Source organism: Schistocerca gregaria, chromosome 4, assembly GCF_023897955.1.
Source record: "Schistocerca gregaria isolate iqSchGreg1 chromosome 4, iqSchGreg1.2, whole genome shotgun sequence".
Lineage (NCBI taxonomy): Eukaryota > Metazoa > Arthropoda > Insecta > Orthoptera > Acrididae > Schistocerca > Schistocerca gregaria.
In genome coordinates this window covers 312,848,715-312,860,978 of record NC_064923.1, presented here as the reverse complement: position 1 = coordinate 312,860,978, position 12,264 = coordinate 312,848,715, and the positions used below count along the sequence as shown (strand labels likewise).

At 41.7% G+C, this 12,264-nt stretch overlaps 1 protein-coding gene across 1 annotated transcript in view; it reads right to left on the bottom strand.

Annotated features, from left to right (window-relative positions):
* The window catches only part of LOC126267972 (odorant receptor 43a-like), a 62,557-nt gene extending 53,439 nt beyond the window's left edge, over positions 1 to 9,118 (bottom strand). Inside the window, exons 1-2 of the mRNA XM_049973320.1 lie at positions 8,199 to 9,118; positions 2,190 to 2,289 (exon numbers count right to left, since the gene is read on the bottom strand). Of these exons, the coding sequence (XP_049829277.1) occupies positions 2,190 to 2,289; positions 8,199 to 9,013 (915 nt within the window). The 5' untranslated portion in view covers positions 9,014 to 9,118. The remainder of the gene's footprint in view (positions 1 to 2,189; positions 2,290 to 8,198) is intronic.
* Positions 9,119 to 12,264: the final 3,146 nt, after the last annotated feature.

Genomic DNA, 12,264 nt, shown 5'->3' with positions numbered 1-12,264 from the left:
AAGAATGCAACAATGCGTGTAGAATCATACTACTGTAACTAGGCGATGAGAACTGATGGAATGTGGTGGCATGCAACCGAATGCGAAACTATCTGCCGTGGAGCTTATCGTCAAACTGGATATCCTTTAGGACTTAGCTAGACATAGGGCGAAAATAAGTTTTCCGGGCGCCAAAAAAACAAACATTCACAGGCTGGATTTGTCCAGTGATTCCAGCTGTTATGAATTAAAATGTGGCACTCTTTTATGCTAAAGGATTTTGACCTTTACATACAGACCAGAAATCAAGCAAAAGCAATTTATTTTGACCAACTATTGGCCAAAAGCAGTATTCATACCATAACTACAGTTCGCTTAGCCCCATTTTCCCACTGTTGCCCTTGCAAGATCACACATCACGCACACAAGAAAGAATCGTATGGAGCAGAGCACCTCCAACTTCTCGTAGCACCGTAAATAACTTTCCAGCCAATTTACGATCCACATTAACAGTCAACATAATTGTATACGAATGCGTTAGCACATTGATGTTAGTTGATCTTGATACAACTCTCTTGGTGTCTCCAATTTTCAGAGTTCCGCTCATACGCATTTCCTCTTCAGACCTCGACTGGCTGGAATTGAAAAAAGTTTCTTTATCTCACCTACAAATTTTCGGGCCGATTCCGCTGTTTGCTGTGTATCATCAAGTTGACGCTTTGCCTGAAATTTCGTTGTTTTATGTCTTCCAATCCTGTAGCACTGTGTGAACCATCAACTGCTTCATTTGAAATGACGGAAATCGTGCTCAATTTGATGTGCAAAACGTAGGTCACTATCATGAACATCGTACAAATTGTATCGAGCGTTCTTGAAAGTCGCAAACACCACTCTTTATATCAAGTGCGCCTCCTTGTTCTCTCTTGAATATTCGTTGTTTCTCTTAAGCACTAAATGGTCAAATTACTGCGGACTTACTTGGATTCTGTTCATAAATCATTATTATTTTTTTGTACTGTGCTCAGGATGATATTCCATTTACGTAATTATGTTAACTGCTCGCTCCTTGGACAACGGTTGCCGTTTTTCCACGTTTCACTGGAGGCGGCTCTATGTCCGACAAGTATGATGAACTACAGGACTCGACAACTTTTTCAATATCACTTTCACTTGTGAAGCACGGCCGGCCGGGGTGGCTGAGCGGTTCTAGGCGCTACAGTCTGGAACGGCGCGACCGCTACGGTCGCAGGTTCGAATCCTGCCTCGCGCAGGAATGTGTGTGATAGCCTTAGGTTAGTTAGGTTTAAGTAGTTCTAAGTTCTTGGGGACTGATGACCTTAGAAGTTAAGTCCTATAGTGCTCAGATCCATTTGAACCATTTGTTAAGCACGTATCGTAGTCCTCAAGTACATTTCTGCACAGTCGAGAGTATACGGCACAACACTTTCCACTGACTCATCTTGTTGTACATACAATGAATTTATGGTTTGTTCACTGTTGTCATTGCTCTTCTTTACATCAACACCCGTAGCGCTGTAGCACTGTTGTGAGTTACTCGTCGACTTAGCAGTTCAACTACGCTTCGTTGTCACATGCTGTGTTCACGATTTGATACCTCCATTACCGTCCTCTGTTGCCATTAGCAACCAATATTGTGGCTGCATGGTAGACTACATGTGGGCTGTCGAATGCCGTAAACATCTTTGACCTTTTGCGACCTCGCACTCAAGGAGTTACTTGTTAATCGTATACAACATTTAAGTTATTACTGCAACGAGCACTAACATTTTTTATTGGAAACTGCTTATTATTAGCCCATATAACGTTAATATTGCATGTGAATACGATCTTGTAAATTCGTTATGTAAATATCTAGCGATTAAGTTACTGATCTGCTGTTCACTGTTCTTCACGATAATTGTTAAGTTTCCTGACAGAAATAAAAAATAAAAAATACGGGGATTCATATTGAGATTTCCCAATTAATGTCCCCATAGGAGCGCACTTTAGAGACTTGTGGTAGACACGTTTCCTGAGATGGCTTCTGCCTTCTTCATTTCTGCGCCTGAGAATAGTCATAACAAGATTGCTTAAAGCCTTATAATATTTCTAGGTATACTATCCACTTCTAGATCTTAGACAGCACTTCGAAGTTTACGAGTATCATGTTTTGCAATGAGCGGTAACGTGAATTTCCAAGTGGTACTTACGTACGCTGCCGGGAAAATAAGCATGCAGCCATTGAATACTCCTAGAGCGAGCTGCATCATTGCGATGGGATTCATTACTTTTTCTAAATGAACGATGAACCTGAAAAAAGAAAAAATATTCAGTTTGCCAAGGAACAACATCATGAAATTTTTAGCCTGTCCCGTGGGTGCATCAAAGTAATGTTTCATACACAGTTACAGAATTCCCTTCAGAGGTTAGTGCAGAAAGAGGGTGTAGTTATTAAATACTTTAATGAGCATTAGTGTGCCAGACTGTAAATGATTCTCTTTTCTTGGTGAAGCTACATAAATTTTTTGAAACATGAAGAACATAATCATAAAATATTTTCCGCTCACAATTCAGAGAAAAACGCGGTCGGATCGTTCTTTTTTATTTCAATCCAGAAATGTTCCATTCCTCTGGATCTCATCAGTATGATTATTGATTGCTTAATACTTGCTTGAAGCACGTAAAGATAAAAAAATACACACAGCTGTGAGCCTGGTCCTCAAATTCTCAGAATATTTCCACAATGTGTTTCTTAGTTCTGCATTTGATTGTTTATGGACCTATCTGCCGCATTGGTACAACTGTTTACTAAAGTCAGTCGATTGTGTCTGTGAATGCTTGTACTTTAACGCACTTTATGTAAAACAATTGTTTAGCCTGAAATGAAACTACTGAAAATCGTGTTTTTGAGCTGTTTATCCATTCAAACGCCTATTTAATTTTCGTTCGCCTTCTTCGGACTGAATTTCCAAGTCAGACTTTTTGCAACAGGATTTCTGTTGGTTGAGTGTTCCTATTAACAAAATAGAAAGTATTGTTTAAGGTAAAATGTGTGTCGTCAAAGCCGCATTCGTCAGAGTTACTTAAATTACTTGCCTTCTCTGTTCCCTTGTTACGGAGTAGGCCGAATCTTCCTTAATATATCTGGTCAAATTTTAAATATTCTTTAGACCGTGCTGCGAGGTCTCCATGTGTACTGATTCACACGGTATAGGGGAGGTTGTGGTGTTCTGGCTCATCTTTCTGCATCACATATCCAAAAAGATTCAATAAGAAACAGTAAGACATCTTTCTCGATTAGTTAACTAAATTTATGTCGTCGTGACTACAAAACTTGAAGGCTGGAATTCTAAATTTGCGTCACTTCTAATAACAGTCTGAGAACTGAATCAGCTGAGTATGCCATTTTTTTGTATTTGACAGTGCTGAACATTTCTCAGCCACATATGGACGTCATCCTGTTAAAAGTAACCTTACATGGAGAGATTTGAACAGTCAGCTCTAGAAAAAGCTAATAACAAACCATCTCGTTGGTATCGATATGTAGATGACACATTTGTGGTTTGGCTCCATGGCAGAAAGGCCTTGGACGATTTCTTTGATTATTTAAATAAAATTCACCCAAAAATACAGTTTACCATGGAAATAGAAAAGGATAACAGAATATCTTTCTTGGATGTCTTAGTTATGAGACGGTCTGATAGAAGCTTGGAATATAAAGTTTTTCGAAAGGCAACACATACGGACAGATATTTACATAAAAATTCTAATCATCATCCACAACAAAAAAGGTATGTCATAAAAAGTCTTGTCGATCGAGCGCAACGGATATGTACACCTGAACATTTGGATGCTGAAGTGAAACATCCGAAGCAGGCTTTCGAAAAAAACGGCTACTCAAAAAAAGAGATAAATAGAATTTTGCGTCCAAGGAAAAGAAGACCAAAAGATAAGAATGAACCACAACGACAGAAAAATACAGTAGTTCTCCCTTTTATTAAAAAAGTAACAGATCGGATCGGTAAGATTTTACGAAAACATGACATAACACCGGTCTTTAAACCAACAAAGAAAATAAGTGAAGTACTACGATCTGTGAAGGATAAACGCCCTCCTCTGTCGACATGTGGTGTGTATAAAATTCCATGTACCTGTGGAAAAGTTTATATTGGTACTACCAAAAGAAGCGTAAATACGCGACTGAAAGAGCATAAAAGTCTTTGTCGACTTGGAAAAATAGAAAAATCAGCTGTAGCGGAACATGCTCTTCAACCAGGAAACCACCAAGTGAAGTTTTCGGATACCGAAGTTCTATCTACAACGTTAAATTACTATCCACGCCTATACAGAGAAGCTATTGAAATTTATAAACATCACGATAATTTTAATAGGAAAGAGGAGGCTATGAAACTCAGCGATATATGGATAGTGGCTCTACAAAATTGCTAACAATTTTTGTCTTGACAAGGTGGTAATCGATAGTCAACCTTATCTTTGCTATGGATTATCACTGCTCATCACGTGTCACCTGAACCACGCCCCCCTTTCTCACAATATATAAGTCGCTCTCAGACACCCGACCAGTCAGTCGGCAAGACTCAGCGGAGCAGCGCCTCTGAGGAAGTCCAGCGCAGTCCTGGACGAAACGTAAGGAGCAGAAAAAGTTCTTGGACCACGACCTCACATCCCGGAAAGTATATCAACAGCCATGTCACCCAGTCGTGAAAGCCTTCATTCTACAAAAGTAACCTCAGTTGTGGAACTGTATGGCAATATAAGGACCTGTTGTATTCTCTTGTAGGTAGATTTGAAAGTGATAGAAAGTCATTAAAAAAATTAGAAATAGCGGTATAAGAAGCTACATGTGAGATCGTTTTGCACTGTCAAGACAGGAAAATGAACACAATCGACATTGCCGTGTAATAGGTCGACGTTTGAAAAGCAAAATGTTGTGGTCTTTCTTAGGTTTCCTGAGTGGAAAGCGAATGCATATGCTGCGTATGCGTTGGAATCATTGTGTTGGTCAAATGTGGACTGGATAACTTTCCGAACGTCGTCAGCCTGGCGCATTTATACCGATAACAGATTTACTTAGTTTTTCGATGCATGCTTTCGAACACTATTATAGTTCCAGAATGAAATTTTCACTCTGTAGCGGAGTATGCGCTGATATGAAACTTCCTGTCAGATGAATGATGTGTGCCGGACCGAGACTCGAACTCGGGAACTTTGCCTTTCGCGGGCAAGTGCTCTCCCGGTTGGGCACGTGCTTGCAAAAGGCAAAGGTCCAGAGCTCTAGTATCGGTTCGGCATACATTTTTAATCTTGCAGGAAGTTTCATTATTATAGTTCTTCACATTAACAGGGCCACATATCATTATACAATTATTCGTGAACCATTTATGCAGAGGCATTCTGTGATACCTCTCCTTCAGAACATGCGAGATGCAAACGGGAAATACCAGTAAATATCAAAAAAATTCAAAATGGATGTTTGAGGAGAGCCTCAAAAATGGGAAAACAACAAACCAAATAGGAAAAACTGGATTCAGTTCTAGAGACAGTAGAAATGATAAAATCAGAATTAGTATAAAGGCTCATAAGGCACTAAAAAATTGGCTTGCAAAGGTTTTCTTGAGGCGTTCGTAACTTTCTCTGGAGTTATGTCCGCGTGCTTAGCTGGGTGGTAACGTGCTTGCCGCCCATGCACTGGGCCCGGGTTTGATTCCCGGACGCGTTGGAGATATTCTCCGCTCTGGGACTGGGTGTTGTGCTTTCATCCTCATTATCGGCCCCAAGTCACCCAATGTGGCGTCGACTGAAGTAAGACTTGAAGACTTGTACGTGGCTGCGGAACCCGACTGGGACCTCCCGGCCAAGAATGCCGTGCGATCATTTCATTTCTGGAGTTATGTGCTGCGGCGAGATTTTTTCACGGAATTTTAGTCACCAACTTGGCGGCAAAATAATTTTTTTGGCTCTGACCTGCATAGGGGAAAACTACCATTGTAATAAAGTAAGACCGATCTGTGACGGAGCCGCGGTCAAAGGCGCTGCAGTCATGGACTGTGCGGCTGGTCTTGGCGGAGGTTCGAGTCCTTCCTCGTCCATGGGTGTCTATGTTTGTCCTTAGGATAATGTAGGTTAAGTAGTGTGTAAGCTTAGGGACTGATGACCTTAGTAAGTCTCATAAGATTTCACACACATTTGAACATTTTGATCTGTGGCGGAAAGATTTAGGAAATCATTTTTCACATGCACACTTCGAGACTGAAACGATCGAGAAATAGTCTGAAAGTAGTTCTGCCAAACATTTAAGAGTGAATTGCACAGTTATCATGTAGATGTAGATGTAGATGCAGTCCTCGCTCTTCGCCATACTACATGACACACACAGCCCGGTATAGCGTGAAACGTCCGACAAGCTAGCACAATCCGCAGAGGACATTTGGCTCTTCAGCAACCGAGGTCGAATGCACAACGAACTGTGCGTTCCCGTGTATAGGAGACCAACGGGTTCAAATGGCTCTGAGCACAATGGGACTTAACATCGGAGGTCATCAGTCACCTAGGACTTAGAACTACTTAAACCTAACTAAACTAAGAACATCACGCACATCCATGCCCGAGGCAGGATTCGAACCTGCGACCGTAGCAGTCGCACAGTTCCAGACTCAAGTGCCTAGAACCACTCGACCACAGCGGCCGGCGAGACCAGTGGGCTTAAATCGGGAGGCTGTATGGCCACGAAGCAACTGGCATATCTCTCTGATATAGTGTCAAAAGGGTATAGATTCACTGAACACTCAGATCATTCATATTCATCATGGAATGATATTGTGCTGTCAATGAGCTATTCCTTTTTCAGGAACAGTATTTAAGATTTCTCGGTTTAAAACTGTGTAATCTTATTCAGATAGAATATCATTTACAATTATGGGCCTGGATCTTCATTTAAGTTTTCCATAGATTCTCAAAATTACACAAAGCAACTAATACCTAAATAATGCCATATCTCACTACCTTCAGAGTCGTTACTGGACCGGCTTCTTGTTGGTAGATGCTATTATTATTACGATTTCACGTGATTTATGGACAGGAACAATCCGTTCCAACGCCTAGTTGTGAGAGTATAACAGGAACGTGAACCCGATCTGGTATGCAGTCTGCTCCGCGAAGTTAGAACGAAAGAACAGCCGACCTCTCTGCTCCATCTTTCGGACCTATCACAGTGAAGAGTGTGACGTGCTCTATCTGCTTGAGGCAATGTGTGAAGTATTGAAACTGAGCCCGTAATATCTATATCAATTCTGATCATGGGGAACATTACTTTAGTCCTTGCCAACCCATTACAGCTTATGAAAAAAATATTCCTCTCCCAGGACGTCATCCTGCGCAATCACACAATCGTGCGTTAGTCACTTCGGTAGATAGAAGGATCTTTATCTGAATGGTGCATTAATTACTAGCAAGAACTGTTTTGTAATAAGAATTTTGTAAATGTAGTAACTTGTCGCAGTATCCATGGTGATATACATCCGAATTAAACGTGAAAAATTTGTTTGCGGACCAGAATTTCAACTTGGAATTCCTGCTTATAAGGAGCGATCGCGGCAAGCATGAGAAGTCCTATTCCTGGCACAATTCTTATGTTACTTTATAGCATCCTCTCGACGGCGATATCACTGCAGACAGAGCACAACTTCGGTCTGGGAATGAAACGGGAAGATGGAGAAGCAACAATCACGGCATTTTCGTTAAGTGGTTTAGCCATGGAAAACCTAAATCCAGATCGTCCGATGGAGAACTGAAGCGCCGTCCTCCCAAGTGCGAGTCCAGTATTTTACCACTGCGTCACCTCGTCCAGTGTGCTACTGCGATGAATGGGGAATGTGAAGCAATTATCGTTTGTCATTCACGTACATGGAGTATCCCTGGTTCTAGATTAATAGACAAGTCATCTGCTACTGTTCCCTGGGTTGGTGCTACTCCCAACATGGGAGACTCCATGCACGTAAGACTTCGGAATGTAAGAGGGAATCGTCGAAGACAGCGAGAATTTGAACGAGTCCAGGAGACGACTTCAGATAGTCTGTTGGTTAAGGCGACTTGCTCTCAAAGACAAGAAATTCGTACTGTCGTCCTGGTCCTGGAACATATTGTCATGAATTACCTTAAATGTAAATGGTTTGAATGATATCTTCTTGATATTTATGTACCTTGTGATATCCTGGTGAGTATGGATGCAGAGGCATAACTTCTTGTACAGGTCTTCCATTACCAAACTATTCTTTCCCAATTTTGACTCTGTCAATGAGTTTCCACCGCCATTTCGGGTCAGATGTAGATCAGCAATGCGTGAGGCCATAATTTTTAGCTGAGCTGCGATGTGAATCATAACTACTGTAAAAAAGCAGTCCATATGCACGTTGATTAAAGCGATGAACGTCAGAGAGATACCCTGTAAGGCGTAGGACAACTCGTACAGTGGGAAGGCGGTCGTATTCGCCGTTGGGAGTTGCTGGAGGGGTAGTCTCTTGTCGCCAGGGGACGCAAGCAGTGGTGCAAGAATCCATACGAAGAGCAGGGAGACGTTGTACGCGTCCAGACCTTTTGAGATGCGACTGGCACGCTGTCGAGCTTCCCTGAAGATCGCTTCGCGACACGGCTGGCCCCGCACGTACTCCGTCTGTCGCTTGACCAGCGCATCCAACCAGCGCACCAGCCGACACAAGCTGCCCTCGTCACGGAGGAAGATCGCCACCTTAAGTACGCCGACGATGATCACAGACACGTTGGACAGAGCCAGTGTGTAGTCTTCTAGTTCACCTCGTAAAGTGCAGAGGTTGATGCCAGCTTCGCAAATGTGACCCAAGCATAGCGTGATGATGGTGACAGTAAAGATGCGAAACAATCGCGAGCCTTGTAGTGGCCAAAGACCACATACACTCAGAAATCGCACGTCGTACTTGAGAATGGAGTCCACAGTGTACTGCCATGTCAGTGACTTCGATCCTTGAGTATCCGAATCCATGACGAAAAACGGCCAAAATCGTAGACTGTTACACTTCTGAGCTCCTTCCTTCCCTCCACCGTTCACAGTCCCAGTACGAGCACCACTGATGTGAATAGGACGGCACTTCCGCAGCATCGGCTCCCTCCCCCAGCCGATTGCTCTTCTTATAAGCAAAGATTGCAGGATCAATACAGAAGACTCTCAATGTTTTTATTACAAAATCTCCTGACAGCCAGGTAGGTCTCACTGCACCTTAAAGAGAATTCTTGATTTGCGTAATCGAATCTCTGAATTAAATGCGTATGACGATTTACGTCACTTCCTCGTGCATAACATCCATCGAAGGCTGTACCTGAAGTATTGTGTAGCTCATCAATAAAATCACACAAATGAAATCAAATGCCCCTACAAATAAGTAATAAATTACGGTGTGGTGTTTGCCAGCACGGTTATTACAAATGGTATTCAAAGGGAATATTGCTCTCTCCGCACAAATCCTATTTCTCACAGTGTAAATGGGAAAAATTGTCGGAAATAAATAATTAATCAGACTCGATTAAAACTACAGGTAATTGCAAGTCAGTTGTAAATACAGCTTAATTCCCTCTAATTGAACCAATTGTCTATGTTACTAAATAAATCATTTTGAGCTTCTGGTTTCTTATTCATATCCAAGACGTAACGTTCCTCAGTATCGGTAAACTGAATCTGTATTATAATAGAGGTTCCATTTTCCCGTTCAGCAGAGTAATTTAATCGTAGAACAGACTGTGACATGATAGAGGAGAGGCAGGAGTGGCAGAAATACGTGTGTATAACGGGTTTCAGAAATCGATTGCCTTCCATGGATAGTATCTAGACTACTGCCAAAACTCTGATCTGTCTACAGTAACGTTTTGCATATAGCACATCTTGTTGAATTTCTGGCAACGTCTTCGCTAATGGTGCCATTGTTCCAGGAAAGTTCTTGGTAAGATTTGGCATCATTCTGTAAAATGTTAATCTCGCCTTGGAGGTTAATATAGAAGTACTTTAAGTTACAGTATATGTAGAAGAGAGACATGCGCAACCGCAAATTGTATTATTCGTTACTGTGTGTTCATTATTAAAAGACACAAGTATATCGAAATCATCCTCGTCTTTCTTCACAAAGGTTGAATGTTATATAAGAGTTGTGCACTTGTCAGTGCAAATTAAGAAATCTTATAATGATATAAAAATCACTAAGCTTCAGCATTTGCATATGGATGTTCTACTATTGACGCATACTCATGAATGAACAATCTTTTCTTTTGTCACTCGGATTCTTTTCAAGCTGATGAAGGCCATTGCAGTTTCAGAGTCGCAGATAGTATACCGACAATGTCAAAGAATCGTTTCTGAAAATTGTCAAAGAAACAGCTTTCGCGTTCTATCTTGCAACCCCTTATCTTCTATCTACGTCATATGTTACAAGAAACGTACTCTGAAAGCTTTGTTGGTACTACTTCGGCATGCAATCTCAAATTCTTTTCATTAAAAATTTTTTTTTCACTTTTACTCCGTATGTTGAGTAAAATACAGAGCGTAAGTACTACCACGTAAGAAGTTCCTCAAGCTAAAACTTGAAAATCGAAAGTTATTCAGAAATACCGAGATATAGATATTTGGTATAACAGCAGGAGATGATACTCCAAACTCTGGCTTTATTATATCTGAACAGAATTTTCTGAAAGGAGATAAAAGATGATGAACAATGAATTTCGGTGAGTTGCTACAGTAGACTCATACTGTATTAGTGCTCTTTATTTTTACTTCGTTCTGTCTGCGGAGCGGCAGTCTGACATTGCTTTGTTTGCTATATCCTTGAGGTGCTTCCGTGTTGTTTTTCTCTGAAGTGCCAATGAAGGGTATTAGTCTATATCCTTAATACATCGATGTTTGTGATTATGATATGTAGGTTGTTCGTGTTATTACGCAAAGGTATTAGAGGAAAGGAGAGTTGATAGCTAGAAATATCACATACAATTGCTATCGAATAGCACCAATTGGATCTCCGAGCTTAATTTTCCTCGTTATTGATGCGAGATCGTAGAAAACAGTGTTACATAACATTAAAGCAGTGTTACATAGCATTACTGTATCAAACACCGAACAGAATAAAGGATGATTAGGTTTTAACGTCCAGCCAAGAACTATGTCGTCAGAGACTGAAGAAAATTTCGGATTGAACAAAGACACAAGAGAGAAAAAGAGAACCCTACTTCAGCTGTAGAACAGCCATGAAATGCAATTAAAATTGCTAAAAACCAAACATAGCCATGGCAGTCTAAAGCTCGCCGTATACTTCGACATGCCCCACAGATATTCTGTACACTGACGGAAGAAAATATCGCAACACAAAGAAGGTACTTTTCGACATAAACGGAAGTTGGTAGGAGTGTTCTACATCTGAAACATTATGTACAGTCACGTTAGGAGTAACAATGGTAGCGCCACTAAGAGATGCAACTAAGGTTTTCTTTCAATACACGGTGTAACGGTTGTTAACTTTAGGTACCTTTGAAATTGAACGTGGTGAGTTGATGTTAGTCAAGAATGCCTTTAAGACGCCATTATTAGTATCTGAGTCTGAATGAAGTCTTGTAGAAGGGCTACAAGAAGCTGGATGATCCTTCTGAGATACTGCAGAAAGACCGTAGCCACTGTACGTGATTTCTGGCAGCGATGGTCACGAGCATGTTCTGTAGCAAGAAGACCGGGCTCTGGACAGCTATGTGGCCCTACCGAGAGGGAAGACCTTCGTGTTAGCCATAAGGCCCTGGTGCATCGTACTGCAACTGCAGCAGCAATTTGAACAACAGTCGGCACCACAGTGACACAACGACCTGTTAAAGATAGGTCATTCCAAGGATAGCGCCGAGGCAGATGCCCTGTAGCGTGGTGCATTCCAGTGACCCCAAGCCACCGTCATTTGCGACTTCATTGGTGTCAAGTAAAAGCTCATTGGAGGGCAGGGTGGAGCTCTTTTGTGTTTTGCAATGAAAGCTGGTTCTGGCTCAGTGCCAGTGATGACCTTGTGTTGTTTAGAAGTCGGCCAGTTGAGGGCCTGCCACCAACTTAACTGTGTGCTGGACACACTGGATCTACACCTGGAGTTGTGATCTGGGTTGGAATTTCGTGTAAGAGCAAGAGCACTCTCGTGGTTATCCCACGCACGCTGATTGCAAATCTGTACGTCAGGCTGGTGATTCTACCTGTTGTGCTGCCATACATTTACAGCATTCCAA